At 45.8% G+C, this 22,776-nt stretch overlaps 1 protein-coding gene across 1 annotated transcript in view; it reads left to right on the top strand.

The window, feature by feature from the left end:
* Positions 1-22,776, top strand: part of LOC311000213 (nck-associated protein 5-like) — a gene marked incomplete at its 5' end in the record, with an annotated part of 121,476 nt that overhangs the window by 52,038 nt on the left and 46,662 nt on the right. The window contains one exon of the mRNA XM_083990866.1: positions 11,825-11,888. Within this exon, the coding sequence (XP_083846992.1) occupies positions 11,825-11,888 (64 nt within the window). The remainder of the gene's footprint in view (positions 1-11,824; positions 11,889-22,776) is intronic.

The following is a 22,776-nucleotide window of genomic DNA, read 5'->3' as shown; positions in this document are numbered from 1 at the left end:
GCCCTGGGAACGGGTGCTTCCCAACATGAGAGCAGAAAATAGCCTGTGCCATGTAGTGGATACTTTATAACTGTGGATGCTGTGAAGTAGCAATTCACAGTATCACTCACAGTGCTTCATGAGGAGAGTTATTCACTGGGATGACCTTAAAGTTTTAAACTCTCTGCGTTTGTTTTGTAAGCGCCTCAAACCTTGAAGTCACTCAAAACATTTAACCCATATTCAAGACTGTGACCTCATAAACCAGTTTTCATCAACAGCAAACCATGTGACTTCTGGTCCTTCGAGAGCAGCTAATGTTTTGGTCAGGAAGATCTCTGACCTGAGGGAAATTCCTCCCTCTCCCAGGCCGCATGACATGCACCATTACACCATGCACTGGATGCACAATTTGCATGCATTTTAGGGCTATGTTTACACGGAAACGATCCGAACAGAAAACGCAAAAGTGGCGTTGCGTTCTCACTTTTTGTTCCGCGTTTAGACAAGCGTTTTCGGGGGGGGGAAATCGCAAAAGTTTGTGGAATCCGACATGTTTGTTGTTATTTTCCTGTACTGTGATGTAAACGCAGAACAGACTTTTGCGTTTTTACCCTTTAGGCGGGAACAGGAGCGTTTTTAAGCCCCCAAAACGCTGTCACCGTCTAAACGAAAGACACATTTGATACAATATTTTGTCGTTTTAATCTCCAATCTGCAATCTCCTGCGTAGACTTCAGTCAGTGAACGCAGCCCAACCAGGACAGACATGTATCAAATATTTATACCAGTGTTTGGTGTTTTTTTTGTTATTGGGCGCACAAGGGCAGTTCCCATTACTTATACCAAAGAGAGTTGAGCCATTTGGCCCAGTATGTGCACTGACAGTGTCAGTTTAAAGCCTTTATTTAGAGCAGAGCAGCAGCCGGTGATATCATCCCGCCACTGGGGCAGATGTGTTGCTGCACTGGGGCAGTTTGAGCCTGCTGCCCTCTGCCTCTGAAACCCACCTGGGGATTACTTGATAAGAGGATTGCCAAGTGGAGGGATTTGATTTTATAGAATTAAAACTGTAATTCTCTCCGCCCCGGCCACGCCGCATCACAGCCATTTCTCTACATTATTATGATTTTTTTTTCTCTTTTTTTTTCCGCCTGCTGCCACGTTTTTCATTTGACCAGCGCGTCCCATTACTGCATCATGTGTCCTACATTTAAAAGCAGTTTTCATTTAAAAGTCACGCGACGGTCGGCCACATTTGCTCTGTGTTTGAGTGCAGTGGCGGAAATCTATCGTGGCCTAGATGCTGCGGCAAATTCCCTCTCTAAAGAGACGGATGTGAAAAGTTCAGCACTTAACAACACTCAAGTGTGGCCCGGGTCGTTCTGGCTCCCAGACGCCGTGCCACTCATCATTGTTAAAAACCTGGCCAATAATCCAGTCGACGAAAAAATGAAGAGCGCTCAGGCAGATCGTCCTGACGTGTGCTTTTGTGTTTCCTTCCACCCCTCCGAGTCGTGTCCGTCACTTCGCCCCTCACTCCTCTACATCCGATTTTCCCAACTTCTCCTCCTCCCCTTTCGTCCGCTCCCTGTATGTGGCGCTCTGTATTCAGTGACCCTCAGCTAGCGTATTGGGCTCAGGTCAAACTGAATTACTGAGGAATGTTCCTCCGTTCAATGGCCGACACAGTTGGGCCCTCAGCATGGGAGCACTTCCCCTTCATTGACAGCCAGGGGGACTTTCATTTTTTTTGAAGGAGGGAGGGGAGCTCCCTTCCAGACAAACTTTTTCCCATGTAATTCCCACCGTCTCTTGCAGCGCTCGTCGGCACCGCGGAGCCGCGAGCCAAAGCAGCCGCTTTAATGATGTGTACGTGTGAGGCACATCTCGGGATCTAGCCTGGTTGAGACGCTCTGCCTCTGTGACTGCAGGCCATCCAGCTCAATTAAGGGTGCTTTGAATGCATTCCTCCCCTCAGCCTGCTCTACATTTATCTTCTCCCACGAACAGCACGTGGGAACTCTAAAAACAGGCTGCAGAGCTCTCTCGGGCTGGGATGAACCTGCTATTGCATCTGAAAAAACAACAACAACATAAATAGCTCAATACAGGATTTTGACATTCATATTTTCAATGCAGAGAAGCAGAACTCTTTGTGTTTCACTGAATGTTAACAAGTTGAAAATGGGACTATCAGATGTCTCCTCTCTTGTGTCTGCTGTTGGCTTAACTTCGAGTAATGTCACTGAGGAAAAACATAAAGTTTAATGGACTGACACAATTTATAACCAATAAAAGGCTTTTATTTGCTAGCTATCAGTGGCTTATTGCTTGCACTGGCTGTTTTTTTTTTTTGCCTGGAGACAAAGCTTTACCCAGACACCCTCGCTGACTGCTCAGTGATGTCATTAGTGCCGGAGCATTTTTGTGGTTTCTAAATGGATGAACTCGCTCCATATGAGTTCACCAAGGTGCGATGGCTGGTGGGCCGGTTTCTGCAGTCACCCCCGCTTCTAAACTGCCTGTTTCTCTTTGCACAAGAGCCAGATTTAGTGTCTTGGCTTCCAAAAGTAAACCTTTTGTTTTCCCCCGTTATAAAACCCTTTGTTTATATCTCTCATATTCACGCCTTTAAAAAGAAAAAGAAAAAGAAACGCCACAAATGTTTCAGTTCTCGCTGAAAAACATCTCCAAATTGGATTTGTTTTTTTAGGTCATCATCCTGCATGCCAGCAATTTACAAGATAATATGGTGTTGCCCTTGTTTACTACACACAGGCTGCTGGCTGACATACTTTCACAGGCACATGCATCTCAGAAGTTTGCAGATCAAAGCCTGTCTGTCTGTCTAAACCCCCTTTTTTTTCTTTTGCGAGCGTATCCCTCTTGTTTCATATTTCTGTCCTCGTCACGGCCGAGGCTTTCAGCAGGCCCGAGCCGTTTACGAGGTTTCGAAAAAGGGGGTCAGCGTCGTTATTCGAGGTTGCGTGGGGCAGGGAATGTCAACAAACTCGAGGCTCCCCCACTTTCCTGGCTGTAAATCATCGGATAATAGCGGGAGAAACATGCAGGACCTCGTCCAGTGGCTGGAGGTGTTGGCGCAGCTGAAACCGAAATGGATAAAGGCTGCTGGAGAGGCTCACCTCCACGCAGTAAAAACTCTTTCCCCAAACACCTCTCTTGTTGTCTTTCAGCTCTTTAAGCCATTTGGTGACTGTCTTTACTTAGAGTGAATTACAATGAGTGCAGTAACTTTTAATTACTTGATTACCGGCATGCCAGAGCGCCGGAGCGAGGACGCCATGGAAATACGTCTGTGACGAGTGAATAGAAGAGAGAATAGATAGAACCAAACGCGATTTTGGTTTTATTGCCGTGTGTCTGCGACCGAGTCCCAGCGGCGAGGAGGATTTTCAGGTTTCAGGTTGAGGAGTTATGAGCTGGATCCAAACGTGATGCAACAAACCCAACATGTGACATCTGCAGAATAGACACGCTCATCACAAAAGGGGGCTAATGTAACAGCTGCCCGGCAACACACACACACAGACACACACATGTCACATACACACAGATTCAGACCCTTGGCTTGAGTGCGCTTGTTTACCGTACCTTTGTCTCTATTGTATGCGAAGCGGCCATTTGTCTGCCTCTGTAAAGGGCTCCCGTTTGCCCGCCTCTCTGAAAACGATGTGTTGACAGCCCACTGTAAAATAGCCTGTAGTCTCCATGAGTCAGCAGAAGCTTCTAGTGTTACAGTACAGTAGTAAATGTGAGTCCCCTGCTCCTCAATTACTTCAGCCCGGGCCAGGTGTGAGGCGCAGAACAATGCATCAAACGTGTGACACACACATGGCATGTGGGAGTCTGCACTAGGGATCCAACGATATGGGGTTTTTCAGGGCCGATACCGAGACCAATTATTAGTAATCAAGGAAACTGAGAAACTATATTTAGAAATTTTGAATAACACACCTGGGATTAGACTGAATACAGTGAGTATACAGTTTGGTTTTTGTACATTAGAAAAATCTGTGATTGCAGTAAAAGACCTTCAATTTTTGTAGAATAACACAAACTCCAGCACAGATCTTGGTTCAGTAAGCAGGACATTGTTTCACAGCCAAGAGTGGTGAATTCAGGTTCTGATAGTGATTATTACAAAAAAAAAAACGAAGCAGAATATTGGCCGATATTAACGGCTATCATAATCGATCCCTAGTCTGCACACCACTGTGCATGTTAAAGCTGCTGAATCAGCTTCTCAGATTCACAATAGGACATTTTTAGCACCTTGATTTTATTATGTGAAGTGTTTTTTTTTCTTATTTCTTTGGATAGATCTCTCAGTTCAGCTCTGAGAAACGACGCAGGTTTTGTCCTTTGGAAGCCTTCAGCCATTTTTACAGGTTTGTCTACAGTTATAACTGTGCAGAAAACCACAAATGCTTTCGAGGAGAGCGTTTTTTTATCCTCATTAAGATGATTAATCACCGCCCCCCCCCCCTCCCCTCTCTATGAGGGACGGCTTTTCTCGCTGCTTTCAAGCGCTTCCCTTCAGAGCAGGTATGAACACTTCTGCCCTCAGACAGGATCACACAACGTGTCTTGTGAAATTAATGAACTTCAAACAAACCCTGGCCTGAACCCTCTCTGCAGAGATCTGACAAACAGACTTTGTTTCAGCGACAACAGGCTAGACAACCGAACTGGAAAAGCTTATGTACACACTCAGTTTTATCACTTGTTGTTGTGTGAGTGTGTGGTTGTGATGGACTTTTATGATAAGCGTGTGATTTCAAAACAGGCTGTGTCTGGCGCATTGTTTTGTGGGGATGCAAAAGCTGTTTTGCATTGCGTCAACATCTTCTTGTTGGTATCTGTGGTGGTTCAGGTCCAGCGACAGCGTGGAATCATCTCGCTTTTATGTTTTCAGACATGAAAGATTCAGAACTACACTGAGTGTGCGTGTGTGTGTGTGTGTGCATGTCTCCGTGTCTCTTCGCCAAGAGTGTTTGTACATGTGTGTTCATCCATGTGTTTATATGTTGCCCCTTGTGTGTTCTCGTCTAGCTCCGTCCTCCTTCTGGTGAGTAAACCCTCCCTCTCGACAGACAGACAAGACAGACAGACATAAAGACAAGACGGGTGCTGCAACCATTTTTAAAGCACATCTGCTCATCCGCAATGTTTCGTTTCGTCTGAGCAGGAATGCGTCTGTGGCTTGGAAACAATTGAGGTCAGGCCCTAGCTCTGCAGAATAAGAAAACATTTAGGGAGACAGACAGTCAGGCAGGGGTAATCCACGCTTGGCGAGCACATTCCTCCGAGCTCAGGAGGAGTCTCGGAAGGATTCCTCCTCGCGTCTGATTTTTTCGCTGCTTCAGAAGTTTTTTTAAGAAATGCACCGAAATGCATTTGATCTCACCTCGGCCCTGCCAATAGGTGTGTCTCCAAACCTTTGCCCTCCCTTTAATCCGGCCGATGATTCACAGAAGCCGTTGACATGACGTGTGCGAAGACAAATCATTTTCACACAGTCTGGTGACAGCGGCCATCAATCAGCTGCTCTGAGATAATGTCAGTCACCTCTTGTTAAAAAAAAAAAAAAAAAAACATAAAAAGTTGCTTTTCATGTCACACTGGTGCAATTAAGCCATCCAGTGCTGAGACGGCTGGTGAGATGTTATCACAGGGGGAAAGCAGAAACAGCTCAGAGCACTCAGCATGTTGTTGACTTTGGATAAATCTCGCTAATCACGATCGTCTCAACCCGTTTGACTGCATTACTCACACACGTGTCCAAACAAAGTCCAATACACAACTCTATCTATATGTTAACATCGGCAAAGTACGAACAGGGGGGGAGAAGTTTACAGTAGATGACGATGATGCGTGAAAAACTTATTTTATCCTTTTCACAGCGACATCCAGTACGTTCGGTCTCTTGGATGTGTGAGGAAGAAGCAAACACGCTGGTTTGCGAGGCCGCGTGGTGAAACCAAAAGGCGTGTAGTTCTTTGTGTGCTCGCAGCAGAACCTCATCACATTTCACCTCGTCAATAATTGATGGTCTGCTGTGGTGAGGTAAGTCTCATTGTGCCCGGCCGGCCGGCTGGCTGGCTGGCTGGCTGGCTGGGTGGGTGTGCGAGGTGCTGACATGTGGCTCCTGGTTTTCAGACGGGGAGGAGGTCAGGAACCAGCTGTAGTGGGGAACCGGGGTGCGAGGTCAGACCTTTGGCGCAAGGTTTGGCTTTTTTTTTTTTTTTCAGTGATTGATTGGACCTGCCTAATGCGCTGGGACCAATTGAGCGGTCACAGATGCGCGAGCCCCGCCCCTCAGATGCTTCCAAACAGATGAGGATGTTTACACTGAGGGGTGAAGCTTCAGCAAGATCTCAGCGTTTGATGTTTATCTTCATCTGATGAAATCACCCAAGAATGTGAGAAATTGGAGTTATGCAAGCTGCGATTTCTAAAAATATAAACCAGTACAGTTTTTCAGCCACAGAATGACAAAGCCATTTTCCCTCCCATCTCCACTTTAAGCCTCCTGGCAGTTGTAACTCAGTTTTCCTGTCAGACCGGGCTGGATGTTATAACTTATCAAACGCCTCGGTAAGCGCATTGTCCAGCGCTGGAGGCTTGGGTGAAATTTTGGATCGGTGCAAAAAGGTTACATAACACAGCCGTAGAGGAGGATTAAGGATGGGAATGACCAGTCCGGAGCCGAGGGCCCGAAAAACGCTGCCAGAGTCGACTGTGGACAGGATGCCCTATGTGGGCCACGGGGATTGCGTGCGTATCAGGGCTCTTAACGCAGCAGGAGTGCAGACACTAATACATAAATGCATGGCAGCTCTGCATGCTCTCATCCAAACATTTATGCATCGCTCCCAGCCACTCTCAGGACAAGTGTTTGCTCTGAAACGATTGAAATGTTTAGCTCGCTGTAAGCTCCAGTGACAATATTTGAAAGTCGGCACATATGAATGCATCTTTTATACAGCCTGATGTGTGTGTTTATGTCACTATGACAAAGTGCTGCAGGGAAGCAGAGGAATTACGTGGTGTTTAATCTGTTAACATCTTTCCATAGAGAGGGGAGATTAACCGCACTTGATAATAAGACGGTGCGCAGTAAAGGAAATAGGAAACCGAAATGTAAGAGACAGCACTTTTTTTTTCTCTTTCATTATGCGCTTAACTGCAAACAATGTACAATGGATTACACCACCTGTATGGAGGAGCTGTGATAACAGTGGTGAAAACACAGCTAACCAGCCTGCCTCCCACAATGCAGTTCAAAGCGCACGGTGTCCGACATGTCAGCTCAGGTTTTTGGCGAATGCCCTCTCGCCGTGACTGATCCTCCCTCAGCCCTGACAGATCGTGTCTTTGCACGCCGCGGCGCTCTGAAGCAAACAGCCCCGGCGTCGGCGTCGTTGTCGTCGTCGGAGGGTTTACACAGTGTCTGAATGTTGATCAACAAGGCTGGCTGCCGCGCTCCCGCTGTGCCCCTGCTATCTGTTTCATCTCCCAGGAAGGGATGGAGAGCTTTGAACGCTGCTGCTATCACATGCATCAAGGAGAGGAAGCATCTTTGACATGTGGAAAGTGTGTGTGTGTGTGTGTGTGCAAACAGCAACGGTTTAGACCGAGACAATCAATAGAAATGTCTGTGCATTGCAAGCAGGTGCTGCTTTAAAGGCAGAGTGAGAGCAGCTTCTCATCTTCTCTTATTTGAGGTCTGTGGGTGGCTTCTACAGTGGTTTACAAAAGTTTGGGCGACCCTGGTGTAAATGTCTGTTCATGTAAAGCAAGTGGAAGATGAAATGATCTCCAAAAGGCATAAAGTTACAGATGACACATTCCTTTTAAACAATTTATATATATACAGTATATACATTCATCTTTTATATTTTCAAAATGACAGAAAGGAAAAGGGCTCGCAGCAAAGGTTTGGTCACCCTGCATAGTTAGTACCTACTATACAGCCCCATGCCATATAATCTGGCATAAATACATTTGTATAATGTCCATTAATCCATAATAGAAATAGAAATAGTAAATATCTTGGTCAAAGTTATCTGACAGCTCAAGATGCTGCTTTGTTTCACAAAAATAATCCACTGATACTGCCTAAAATGTTGCACAAGAGTGCCCAAGCCTTTGCATGCCACTGTACATTTTGATTACCATTTGTGACATTCAACTTAAAAAACGATGCCATGTCGGTGGTTATGTAACGGCTTATGGAAGAGTTCGCAGAATTTGCTCGGCCCAAATAGCAGCACATAATCCTGTGCTTCACACGTGACAACAACAATGCATCTATTTCCCTCCCGTCTTTTTTTTTTTTTTTTTTTTTTACCAAGGTCTCTGAACATCTTCCGCTCGCTGCGTTAACTCCTGATGCACAGGAACAAGGGAGCAGAAAAGAAAAGAAAAGGTGGCGTTTCAGCTGAGAGCTCGGCGGGATTCCCTCCACAGCTGAGGCCTCCGGTGCTCTCAGGTGATTCCAGGTCAGCGGAAAACCGCTGGAGGTCCACGTCGACACCGCTCGCGATTGGCTGCCGGCGTTTACCCAGCCAAGCTTCATAATGGGTCTGAAAGAGGAAAAACAGCAGAGGAGAAGGAGGAATGTATACACGGTGGACTGTCAGCTTGGGCTTTCATCACATGCTCGGATGTACAGGACAAAGGCACGGACTGAAGCCGGGAATAATTCCTGTTTAGTCACAGTCGAGTGTGAAATACACAGAGTGTGCACAGCATATGAGCACTTGAGCACAAACACACACACCGCTAACATGCTTAATCTTCCAGAATTTTACGGAAGCTCCTTTAAAGGAGGATACTGATTTATTGCAGTTTTATATTGACAGTGAGGGAAGCAGGAGACACAACACAGCCACTGAGCCTCTGACAGGTTATAAACAAACCCTGGATTAGTCAAACCTAAACTTTGACCCATCCTGTTTGCCATAGTTATGACTTTTTTGACTCTCTCTCCTAACATGGTTGAGATAATCTGGCTACAAACTGGCCTCTTGTGTTTCTCCGCCTGTAAACCATTGTTAGTGTTTTCATAACCATTCGTAACAACGGCCATAGCTGCAAAAATAAAACCCAACGAGTAATAATTATCCTTTAAATCGAGGCGTTCCGGGCTCTGACCCTGTTGGGAGACTTTTACAGGAAACACGTGTGATTTTAGCTCAAAATGAAAACATCACAATTAGCGCACGAGACCCACCAAACACCATGACATCACGACTCTCGTGACATAGCAGCGCCACGACTCAATCGGACTGTTTTGATAGGCCGGTTTACACAGGTGGTGACGGTTTGTAAACTTGAAATGCAAATGATAAAAACTCCACGTCAGAGCGAACGCTTACCAAATATAGCGGGATCGCAGATTGCTTTCATGTGCTGCTTGGATGCTGCTCAAATATAATTCAATTACACGCCACCATCAATTGGACGCAAAACGTCGCCAGCGTGCGTTTTGCAGCGGAATACTGTTTTGACTACTGCTTGTGCCAATTACTATAATTATGTTTAACACAGAATGTCAAATTGCTCTATATTTGGAGATGATTTTTTCTGGGGGTGCAGTTGGCTCATGCTCGGTTGCTCCTGGAACATGCCTGTGCATAAGTGGCCTGAAACTTAACCCCTTACAGGGATGACGCTCAGCCATAACACAGACTGGAGGAATGCCAGGCCGGTCCTTTTAACAAAACAATATCTGCACTGAGAACTTCCAGAGACCTGTGTGTGTGTGTTTCTTTTTTTCCGCTCAAGGTAGCGTAATGTGTAAGTGCACAGTATGTGGTAATAGGAAGAGAGACATTGTGTAACCGGGACATGAGTGTGTTAGTCAGGCTCAGGTGTGGAGCAAGCTGTCACACACTACACTTTTTCACACACGCAGATTTGTGCATTCTTGCACACATTAAACTCACAACACCTTCACTTTAATGAATGCATGCACCCACCCACACACCTCAGTTTATGAAGGAAACCACCACACAAACTTCTCACACAAGCTCCAAATGAAATGCGCTAATACAAACACACACACACGCACTAATAATAAGCACACACGCCCAGACACACCCCCCTTGTCTCACAGCCTCCACACTTTGCTCGACTTCCTCCCAGATTTGTCACAACCATGCGTTTCACAATCTGCGTGCCAGGCTCGACTTCTCTGCCTAATTCAGTCTGGTCCCATTAGAGAGGGGGAAAACACAGCAGCAGCAGCGGCGGCGGTGGCGTTGAGAATGTCTCCCAGCAGCACCGGCGTGCGTCTGTAGCTCGGTATGCCCGTCTCAGTCTGGGCCCAGACAGGGGATTCATCCATCAGCCGCGCGTCCCCAGCTGTGGCTTAATCATCGGGGGCTTTTCCCGACAGGTAAGCCGCTCAGAAACAATGATGTCTTGTTGTCAAAGCCGACCAGGACCATGTTAGTCATGAGTTATTTTGGGGGCTGAGGCGGCGGGCGGGGGGGCGGGGGGGAGGTTGGAGTGAAGAAATGTGAAAAATGTGCAGGTGATTGTGATTACTTGTGGCTGTCTGCTGCTCCACACGCTTCTTTATTAGGTCTCATAGTCCCATATGAGGCGGCATGACACATCCAACAACTTCCTTCTCGCTAGATGGCCTGATTTTATTTTGGCGAACCAGCTTTGAGACTTTTATTTTGTCGTTTTTTGTTTCAGTTTTTTCTGTTCTTTGTTGGAAGCTGAATGATTTCCCTCGGGACAATCAAGTCCATCTTGTCCCATCTTAAATATTTGCTAATTAATGTATTCATTAGCTTAATTAATGGCCTCATTTGCATACCTGCCTATGTGCGAGAGGGATAATTGTGGGACAGCTGGCAGCTCCTGTGCCCCCCCGTGTCAACACACTGCATGGACACTGTATTAACATCTTTTTGAATGCTTTATTTAACAGTTGGATTAATGACTTTTGGTCTCGCAGCAGCAGATGAGGAGGATCCAAACACATGTTGCGTTGCCCTCTCCTCAGAACAGTTGTTGTTTTTCCTGTAGTGTTGATAAAAACACCTGGAGAATGGCAAACAGTGTGTGTGTGTGTGTGTGTGTGTGTGTGTCTCCCTGTGTCGTCCCGTGCTTCAGTTGTTGTGATACCTCAGCAGGGGCAATAAAACCGGGTTCTTTATTATCCGTGCTAGTGTGCCAAGATTTATCCCATTAAAGTCTGGAATGCCCTCACGTGGGAAACGGATTGGACGCGCACAGTCAATTTCTTTGTTTAGCCTAGTTCACGTGTGTGTGTGTGTTCATGTGTGAGTGTGTGATGAGTGTGTGTCTGCAATGTAAGGTCTGGCGCGAGGATGCCCTGCTTTTTGTTTCCTCTGAGCTATTTTTGGTCTGGACAGAACTGCAAGCTCTCTGTTTTGTGCGGTCGGCGGAAAGACCCCGTCTTCACTGTGTGTGTGTGTGTGTGTGTGTGTGGTTTATCTGCTGATCAGGCCTCTGTGGTTTCTGCTGTTAGGCAGAAGAAAGATGAATGAGAGAAGTGACAGTCCCTCCTCCACTGAGTTGATATCCACTTTAATTAAATGTCAGATCAGTTATTGATTAGTTATCTCCAAAGGAATATGATACCAGAGTCTCTTGGTTTGATTGACAGCTGCTTCCAGAGGCTGTTTCTGCTTAACAAGAGACTTTTCTGGGAAAAAACATTTCTGGTTGAAAGATATTGTCATCAGCCTGACTGTCACTCGCTGAATGATGAACGATCACATGTGGACTCACTCTTATTTTCTCTCTCTCTCTCTCTCTCTCCTCTTTTGTTTAGGGAAAAGCTGGCTGTGGCTCGCCTGCAGAGGGAAGTCGCACGGAGCAAGAGCGAGGGAACAATGGTAAAGTACAGTGGAGCTGCTCTCCCCTGTAATCTGCACAAAGCCAAAACAGCCACAGTATGCTCACTTCACACACACAGTATACACACACACCCTCATTTTCTGCCAAGCTGTCACGTCGGGCCAAAGTCAATCTTTGGTGTTTCAACACTTCATCAGTTGATCTTAAAGGAGAAGTGCGTGCAGATGCAGGTATTTTTCTCAGCCACGTGTTACAAAACCCAACAAAACTAACTCTGCTAAAGTAAGAGAGGAAGGAAAGACACAGGATCCAAGTGTTCAGTGCAAACAACAGGTATTCATTCACATTCATGCTCAGGTTGTGTAACATTACCGCGCTGCAGTTGCGTGGCAGCTGTCACACTGTATTACACTTGGAGTTCCTGGAAGCGGCTGACATTGCGCTTTCACGTCTTTTGTGAAAGGAGGGAACAGAATCTGCGTTTGTACTGTACGTCGACACGAATTCATATCTTTCCTTTGCAAACGTGTGAATACAGCACGAGCGTGTTTGTGGAAGGGAGGTCAGAAAGTGAAAAGTTGAAGCATGTGATGGAGCTCGGCTCAGCTGATTGCAGCCTCGGAGCGGAGGCTCTAACCACAGGCCCAGCTGTTTGGGCTGCACCCCGGTGATGCCTCTGATTGTCTTTATGGCAGCGGGCCTAAAGCAACAGCACACAAGGGCCCGTACACTCCCAGATTTTCACACTGCTGCGTGTGAACGTCTATTGATCCCTGAAGGAGGAACGCTTGTTTTCTCTCCACAGTCGAAAGAGGTCGCGGCTCAGGGTCAGATAGAGAACAGCGCCCCTGGAGCTGGGCAGGGAGTCAGCGCGTCGCTCAAAGGCGCTTCGCCACGCCTGAATTTATTTTACAACAGAAGCTACTCTACAACGTGAATAGTCTCTTTTGTCATAACATTAAAACACGTGACGACTGGTCTGTGAAGCCATGGAAAATGATTAGAACTACAAAAGTCAAATTTATATTCATCCTAAATAAAGAAAGCAGTCATGGGTGATCAGTGTGAATGTATAGTCGGCTGGTGTCCATCACTTCCATTCAATAGTTTACTGTAATTTGTTGCCCATTCACAGCATTTCATAGTCATAAAGTGAAATAGTGAACCCAAATATGTAAAAAACAAAAACATCAGAGATATATATGTATATGTTTGTTCACAATTCCAAATCTTGTTATTGTCTGAGGTTGTGTGATTTGTTAACATCCACATATCTAAAAAAAAACGTTCTTAAGGAAAGTGTCATGTGTGTACGCTTCCCCACTTTCCCTCGACCTCCATGTGACCCGTCCCTACTGTCACCCCAGTCATGCATTTCTAGGTGAAACAAGGGCTCCATATTGATTTCCACCGTGGACAGATACAGGCTGCATTAGATGAGTGGAATGCACGCAGCCGCCGGTGAACCCTCGGTATCTCTGCGTGACTCGAGTCATGTGCGCGGCTCCGTCTCTCGTAGGGCAGCGATGCCTAAACCGATGCCTTCACTTCCTGCAAGTAAACAAAGGGTTGTAAACATGAAGTCACATGTTTACGCTGCCAGATAACCCATTCATGGAAACAAGTCGCGTCACTTCGCCCCGCTGAGACAAATCGAAACTACAGGTTTATTCCGGTGATTGACTGCGCGAGTCACGCTGCCCTTCACTGTGCTTCATCTGTCTTCTCTGGGAGGTCGCACAGAGGTCACAAGACCTGCAGACAGACCTCATATAGTAGTGGAGAGTAGAGTGTAACCTACTTTACAACCAGGAAACACCCTTCCATTGTAGCTCATGTGTGCCCACGAGAATTAATTTAGTTCAGGGGCCACATACATTTGATCCCAATTGGGCCAGACCAATAGAATAATATTATGAAATAATATGAATGAGCAGGTCACAACTTGTCCACCAGAGCGTTTTGAAGTTGTTGGATTGTGTATTTGATGAGTTTGATGAGGGAAACCAAGAAATCCCATGAGCCTCCGTAGCGTAGCTCTGAGCAGCTTGCGGCTCTGCTCCGCTGTTCTAAAAATAGCTTGCACCGACAATTAAAGGTAACAAACCTACTGCTATGACTATAGGGATTATGGCAGTGGGCTAATTTGCCAAAATGTTGAAATGTCCCTTTAAGATAAGATGTCTACAGGTAATAAACCATTATTTTTACAAAATATTTTATGAGCAACCTGAAATTTCTTGAGAAAAATACATGCAATCTCAACAATATTATGCCTCTTCTGTCTTCTATGTAATTTTCACACTAGTTCCCATGATCAATAAAAGGATAGAGGGAAGTTTAATAGTTAAACGTTGTCTTTGATCACATTCTGTGGTTGCTGAATGAAACTTAGACAGCACGTGTTGCACATGGAGGAGATCCCGCTCCACTCTCACTCCAGTGTATGTGTCCACACCTCTGCGTTGTCAACACCTCCTCCTCTGACACCAGCAGCCTCCGCATCCTCTGACCTCAGCAGCACCTGAGGAGAACACATCACTCGCCAGCCAGCCAGCCCTCGGACTCACGCGAGTGGATGACATGCTAATTATGACTTCTGAGGGGTGTGCGAACGTCCGTCTGCGCATGCACGAGGTTGAACGAGAGATACAGAGAGAGCGAGAGAGAGGGATGAGTTATCTGTGCCAGACAGGAGGAGGGCGAAAGGGGGTTGGTGGTGGAGGAAGAAAGGGAGGAGGAGGGGTGGAGTAGGGGGGGTATCACTAAGCTCCATTTGAAATTGGGATTATCCCCGTCGGAGTCCCCTCGCACTCTCTCTCTGGCATTCCTGGGAGGCTTCGGAGCTCGGGCACGGTTCTTCAATGGAAATGAAAAAGAGACTGCTGCATCAAGGAGATAATCGTCAAACTGCTGGCGGTGCGAAGTGGGGAAACCGCTCACCAGCTCTCAGCCCCCCTCCACCCCCTGACGCCCACTTCCATGCCCACTCGCTCTCTCCCCCCCAGCAGCCCTATCCTATCGCCTGCCAAGGGACTAACCCAGAGAGACAGATTAAAACAAGCGCAGACTTTTTTGAAGCTGCTCTGTATCTGATGCCTCTCTTTAGCAGCCTCTGTTCTCCTGCCTTGGTCTTCCCTCTCTACATCCATTAGTGTCCTGTGTGTAACGCGATCAGAGGAACAGAGGAGAAAGCAGCAAGCGCCATCCGTTGCGTTCCTGCGTTTGCTCCGCGGGGGGAACGTCATCCTGCACCACTGGTGTGTAGGAGAAGAATGCGAAAGGCATCTTTATGATTGCAGTTGCACACAGTGCCCCGCGATTGTATAAAAGCCTCAGGTCTGGCTTGTGCACTCCTGCAGCTGTAAATGAGACAGCATTAACAACACGGTTTTACTGAGGAGTGTGCGTTTTTAATTGGGTCTCCTGTTGCGAAACACGGTGGCTACTGGCAGCGCAGAAAGTACAACACTCTTTTGTTATGGATCATTTGGGAGAATCGCACGAAACCTTTTAAATAATTTGCAGGGCAATCAGTGGTTAGGCTCAGGGAACCAGCATCTGCAAAGGATTTCACCACAAATATGGCCACACAAGACGCAATTTGTTATTATTCCGAAGCGATGCGGTCCAACAGCCACCAGATCTGCCCCAGTGTTTGTATCTTAAACTTTATATTAGGGCTCGGGACATGGTGCTCTTGGCCGAGCGCGATCTTTTCAAACCCTTACAAGAAAAACAGTGGATTTCCCGCGAGGTGTTTGATAGAGCACAGGTCAGGGTTTATTCTGCGGAGGGCCTCCCGGTTTCTCCTCCAACAAGCCTTGCCCTGTCTGTCTGTCTGCGAGGAGTCAAAACCGCTCATTCACAGCCCCCTCGCCGTCGCTGCTGTAGGTTTTTTTTTTTCCTCTGGAATTCCTCACACCCCAAACCCAGAGGCGTGGCGCAGGGCAGGGCCCGCTCTCTCCCTTTTGATGCCACTCCGAAAAGTGCAATCTAAGTCCGTCAGGGGCAGGATGCTGGGTTTCCTGTCAGGGCCCAAAACAGAGAAAACAGGAGTCTATATGCAGCCTTGTAAACGCAGCGCTTTGAGGGGGGGCGGGCTCTCCATTAAAAAGGCATTTAAAACTGTTAGGTAAGATTATGACCACTGGAAACGGCTGTCTAAACAACATGTGAAAATAAACGATCTGGCTTTGACAGAAACGGGCTTTATTTTTCTTTGGGTTTTCGTGGACGCTCTGTGATATCTGAGCTTAAACAGATACAAGCCGCACTACTCATACAGTAGATTCACACACTTATTTCCCTGGATGTTGGGGCTGATTAATTTACAACGTTGGATGTCCTCATGATAAGAGAATTGTCTTTTGCTTGAACTTCACTTAACAGTGTTGCTTACTCATTTAAAAATCAGATGTCTCCCGAGCATTTCATGTAGAAAATGAAGTTAAGATAAGAAGAGAGCCGCCGCATCTGTGAATATAAAGTGGGAAGCGGATGGCACAGAATGAGAAAATAACCCCTGGAGCCATAATAAGAATCAGCTATTTCTGTCCACGAAAACAGATTCTTCTGCCGCTACAGTCTGCAGATCTGTAACCGAGCGTTCGGCAGCTACTGGTTCAGTCTTTGTCCTCACGACGGATGAGATATTAGAGCCGGTGGGGTCGAGGTGGTTTCACTGAGCTCATATCACCGTGTTGCTGATTCACTTTCTGAGAGGAAACCTGCTATTTCAGGCTCATGTGCTGTTTATATTGTAAGTGGTCACAGTCTGAGGTTGTGAATGGCCTTGTAGAGCAAAAATATCTCAGGTGATGTTATGAGAAGAATGAAAGGCCGCCGGGGCTGCACGGTATTTAAAAGGCAGATTGCTTCAGCTGTTCGAGAGGAAACTTACATCGTGCTAAATACGGATTTGATTTGATTTGTATCTAACAATTTGAGGTCACAGCGAAACAGCAGTTAATCTTGAGCTTCTGGAAATGTGAAATATTTCCGCGGGGTTTAGTTACGACAGGGTGTTTAATCAAATCCTCGAGATTGGATTAGATTGCAAAACCTTTTTTTACCGAAAAGAGAAAACAAACATCTTGATACAAATGTATTTTTGACTCAGACTTGATGTAACAAGAGACAAATTAGTCATTTACACAGGGAAAACAAGTTAGAAGTCATGTCGCCTACATTATTTAAAGTAAACAACTGAGCTGTTGTATTGACTGGGAGTTGTATGTTTAAAGGGATAGTTCAACATTTTGGCAAATTCACCAATTGCCATAATCCCTATAGGGGTAGGTTCATTACCTTTAATTGTCGGTGCATGCTGTTTTAGATCAGCGGGGCAGAGATGCGAGCTGGAGGCGAACAGTACTTTCGCCTTTCCCTCAAAACTCATCAAATACACAATCCAACACCTCCAAAACGCTCTGGTGGACAAGTTGTCCTCTTGTGAACAACTTGCACTGACAATTAAAGGTAATGCCAATAGGCGGATTTGCCAAAATGTTGAACTATCCGTTTAACACAGGAACCTCTGAGTTGTGTTCTTCCTGGGAAAAATCCAGTGTGTGGTAATTAGTGTGAGGTATCCAAACTTTGACAGTGATTTATTGATATTTAAACTACCGTGCTAAACACACCTTTCAGATAGACATCTTTTTGCAGCGTGCTTCCAGCAGATAAAGGAGTCGTTCCAGGGGGGGTCCAGCTCTAAAAGACAAGGGGGGAAAAAGGAAAAAGGGGCTCAGTCCTCACGGTATAGCTCCACCAGCGCTGAGGGACCTTCATAGAGTGTTTCTGACAGCTGTTTGGAGAACGTGTGACAGCGTGGAGGTTCGGGGACTCAGGTGCTGTCTCCGCAGATTGGCCTTATCAGCCGCGGACAGGGGGGGGGGGTCGGGCAAGATGGGGTCTCCCCCAGCGCTCAAGCACATTCACCGGGGGTGACGGGCGCTGACAGCCAGGCTCAAATCGCATCTCCACACCGTCCCTTTCACCCTCTCTCCAGAGTGTGTGACTGAATGACTCGGGGAGTGCGTGGGTGAGGTGGGGGGGTGGGTGTGGGCTCCCTTGGCAATGATAAATGGGCCACTCATATGATTTAGCATATTCCTGGGGTGTGTGTGTATTATTTGCTATAGTGCCGGCGGCTGTGTAAGGGAGAAGTGCAGCTACACTCTAATGTAGTGGCTCTCCATGATAATTGAATTGATGGAGCCCTGGGGGACACGGGACGCAGATTTTGAGTGAATAAAACAGTGTTTAGACTCGACCGTATTTCTATAACAAGTCATCTCAGAAAACATATGCTGCTTTGAAACAGAAACACACACACACACACACTTCCCCGTCTTTTTAATTATGCTTTGAGATCTTTGTCAGACGCCATAATTAAACCACTGAACACTGAGTGATATTTAATTTAAAGGCCTTTTTTCTCTTTATTTTTAATCTCTGCAACATAAAGACTTTTATTTTGAAGGCGTTCATCTTAATGACATATGTAATGATTGATTAGTTTTTAGTGTTGCCTATCTGACCTTTCAAACACGTTTTTACTCTCTGTGGCAGCCAACCGTCTTCATGTTACACTTTCATTTGACTCCAGTCTTGCTGATGAGCACACACACACGCGCACGCACACACTTCTTGCGCCACATACACACAAACAGCCCCTAGTTGCATGTTTTATTTATGAATGAAGAACCTGCATGGTGTATTGTGTCCCTGATGTTTGCTTTAGCAGCCAGCCAGAGATCCGCTCCCGGCCCTTTGATTAGGCAAAGAGCTCCAACTGTGTGTGTGTGTGTGTGTGTATGGGGGGGTTCTGTGTAATGAAGAGATTATGAGCCCCCTGAACTGTACCCCCAAACTCTACATTAATGCACAGGCATATACAGTCGCAGATGGGCATCCTACAGAAGCACAGACGCAGTAGCCGCCGCCGCCGCTTGCTCACATGCACTTAACCTGATAACATTGCAACTGCAGCTTTTCTTTTATGGCAGACAGAATTGCAGGCACAACAAGGAGAGGCAGAGGTCTCTAATTAATTTAGAGTCCTCTGCGGATCTTGGAGGGTATCAGGGGGGTTCGGGGCCTTCTAGTAATTCAGCTCGGATGAATACCATTACCATCTAATGCTGTCCAATTACAGAGCCAGGCTTCATTCTGGGCTCCACTGCATCTAATACAATTTAAGACATATGAGTCTCTATGGCAGAAACAAGGATGAAGCACTATGAGCTGCAGGAGAAACTAATGTAATGTAATGTATGCTGCAAACACACAACACACAACAACACATAGATGAAGTGTTTGCTGTTTGTTTTTATCCTTCATTGTTCATTTAGAGTATTGAAATCAATAGCATATCTCGGCCCATTCAATCTAAAGCTATACATGTTGATGGTGATAAATTCTGCCATATCCAGATGGATACAGTTTTTATCAACCAGGAAATGAAACCGGCCTCGTCTGTGACAGAGGTCAAATTTAATCCTGAAACACCCAATCTGGGTTTGTTTCAGATATATGGCTCTGCGGGCCGGTATAAAATCCTGCCAGGGCCATTTTATAGATTACTTGGCTCATTCCATTTGATATTGCTTTTTTTTTCTCCCCCAGCCGTTGTTATTGTTTGATAGAGCCGGGCTTTGTTGGAGCTGCTGCCACCGCCGCAGTTTTTATCCCAGGAAAACGTTGCCCTCCACAGGGGAACGGCGGTAGTGCGCCTCATTCATCCAGGGGCCATGACAGGCAGTCAAGCGAGAGGATTATCTCCTGAGTCGTCGGATTAACTAAAGTAAATGTTCTCACACAAAGTTGCCAAGCGTGTTTTCATCCCATGCCATCTCAGTGTTGACTTTGAGGTGTCCTAAGAAGCCATTCTGAAAGGCCTTGGTGTTGCCTTTGTAGCTAAGGCTTATTAAAGAATATGCTTTCAATTAGCATACTCTTTACTGCAGAAAAAAAAAAGCCATGAAGTTGCTGCAGACAATAAACATTTCAACCCAGAAAAACCGTAATGTATTGCTCGGGATTTCTGGCCACATAAAGATATGGTAATGTTTGATTTAATGGCCTCGAGCCTTGTTAAATTGCTGAAATTATATATTGAACAAAAGCAATAGAGGCCCTTTTACTAGAACACAGACTATAAATCCTGTGTTGTTATTGAGGTTGTTGGCAAGACTCTGTCAGCAGACACATAGTGGTCGGTGGTTTATGCCTGGGGCGTTAGTTAGGCCATGTGGGCAACAAAAAAAAAAATCAAGACTAAAGCTACTGCACTTCTGTGAGAATCAAGGCCAACTCGCTGAACAATACCGTGCATATTATTACACGTGGTGCAGCCAAAGAAAAGGCCTTTGTGCTTGTTTGCATTGAGGTGAAATTCAGCTAAACTAATAAGACACTTGGAGGTTGAATTTGTAATTAGCGGCCTTTACGCCACACTTGCGTCGTTAAAATCGCTTCTATCCGCGTTACTTAAGGAGAGAAAAAAAATGTTTCCTTGCACTTTGCCATGTAAGTAAATATTGGGCTTACAACATGATGTACGGATGAAGAAATCCAAGCTTTCCATTTCGTGTTTTTGCATCTCTTGACCCATTTTCCTCAAAAGAAAGAGGGTGAGAAGGAGCCAGAGAGTTGTTGGTTTCTGTCCAGATATATACTGTAGGTCCAGCTCTTGGCAGGGGGGTGTACTACTTTATGCTTCTGTATAACTGGATTTACAGTGGCCATTACTCCTGACAGGGGGGAGCCTCCCTGTTGTGTAAAGAGCCGCTCCGCATAGTAGCCATGGATTTATGGCCACTGAGAGGACCAGAACTGGTTTTAATGGTGACTTGGGTTTAATATTCTCTCTCTCCCGGCTGATTCACCCACTTAAAATCTGCTTTTGCGACAGAATTCCTGCCAAGTGACAATATAGTGAAATATGGTTGTTTATTGGTTGCACTCGAGACAGTATGGTCACGGTAAAAATAACAATTTTGGAAAATCTTACGTGATTTACAGGCGCGCTTTCCCAGTTGTTTTGACATTTTTCCTCCTTGTTTGGTTTAATGTCATAGTGTTAAATCAGAGCCGCAGATGGTAATGACACACTCAATGGAAAGACAAACATATCGAGGATGTTTTGTCTATGCACCAAACAAAGGGAAAGATTTTTTTTTTTTTGCCCAGTCAGTATTTTTCTTATGCTTTTACACCACAAGATGTCCCCATAACACCTCGACGTGTCTGCAGCCACACACCGGAGAGAGTTTAGCTCTGGAGTGAGAAAAAAAGAGAGTCATTCTGCATTGTCTGCTGAACAGGCACCACAGACTTCTCTCCAAAGCCTCTGCAGACATCAAGGCTGATGATGATGTATCATCTTTAACTCGAGGACTAACAGGATAATCCCCCTCTGAATTTACAGCCAGAGAGTGACTCGTCTTCTTTGCAGACACCATTATAGCCGTAATAACATAAACGTCTGCAGCCAACGTCTGCTCTTTATTGGGCCAAACAAATAAGATAAAGTGCACCTCACATTCAAATCTCTTATTCAGCAAAAGCTGCACCTTGCTTTGCAGCAGTGGAAACTTTTTTCCCCCCATTCTTTGTCCCAATGACAGTCCAGTTAGTCTTTTTTTGGCCTGGAACCCACTTTGCAGTTATTTAACAATCTTTATATTTTTAGCTGACACTCCTGACAAGATTTGCGACAGCTGGTCGATCACTTAAAAACTTTTCAGCTAAGAAAACTCAGCCAATTGCTTTGTCATAAATTGTCAGCGAGGGGTGACGCCAGGCTTTGTGGAGAGACTTGCAAAACTAATAGAATGATCCTCGCTAGTTCAGCTCCGTCAGCTGAAACCCTCAGTCTTGCCGGTAGCGGTTCCTCAAAGCTTCTCCACAACTTCGTGGCTGCGAAAACTCACTCGGCAGTGCCAAAATTTCACCCCCTCCAAGCGGAGAGTGTGCTAGCACGAGGCCGGGGTCTTTGAAGTCGGGTTTTTAGGCGATGATGGTTCTCTCTTTTGGGAGCAGATGGCTGAGGCCATCAGAAAAGAGAAGAATCCAATTAAAAACTGAAAGAGGAGCTTTCATTTTTGAATTGTCTCTGGTGGAAAGGGACAGATAAAAATGACCGTGTGATCTGCCGAGACCTTACGCAGCACAGACTTTGAAAGTTCCCCCGTGAAGAAGAAGGGGTTAACTACCATTTGCAAACAAATCTTCAGAGGAAACACCCAGAATACTTTGCTGCGGACGGAATTAAAATGAAGGATGTGGAAAGGAATGAAAGGCGACGATGGCTTGGCGTGACCCTCTTCAGCTGTACCACCTGTGTCTCACTGATGAGCTTTGGCTTCTAAATCAAAAAAAAAAAAAAAATCTAAATCTATCAACAGTTGAGTCGAGTGAGGTCACATCTAGTCACATACACACACAAAAAAACAACTTTTAAAATTCTCTTTCTGCAAAGTTACCAAGCAACAGCACAGTAAAAATAAATAAAACATGCAAGGGAACAGTTTGTATGTAGGGAGGAGAGAAGGGATGGCTGCTGTGGTGGTAAACAAGATATTCATAGCTCCGCTGCCATTTGTGACAATTTGAGTATCCTGCATGTTTCCAGCAGTAAGCGTGAAAGGACCCTGATTCCATAAATATTCAAACTCAATGTGGCGGCACAGCACTGAACCCCAATGAAACAAAAAAAACAAGAGCGCAGAGGAAGACGGAGGCGTCGGACACCAGGCCTGTTTGACATTTAGTGTGAACTTTGTGCCACAGCAGCAGAAGGAAGGGGAGCTTCATTAAGAAAGAAAGAAACAACAAACTAGAGGAAGTCATGCCGGTCTGGAAGCTTAAATGTCATCGCAACACCCCAACAGCATTAAAAAAATGTCCAGCTTTTGA

This window comes from Trachurus trachurus, assembly GCF_905171665.1.
Source record: "Trachurus trachurus genome assembly, chromosome: 2".
Lineage (NCBI taxonomy): Eukaryota > Metazoa > Chordata > Actinopteri > Carangiformes > Carangidae > Trachurus > Trachurus trachurus.
Note: the sequence above shows the minus strand (reverse complement) of the source record. Positions and strands in the feature narration are given on the sequence as shown.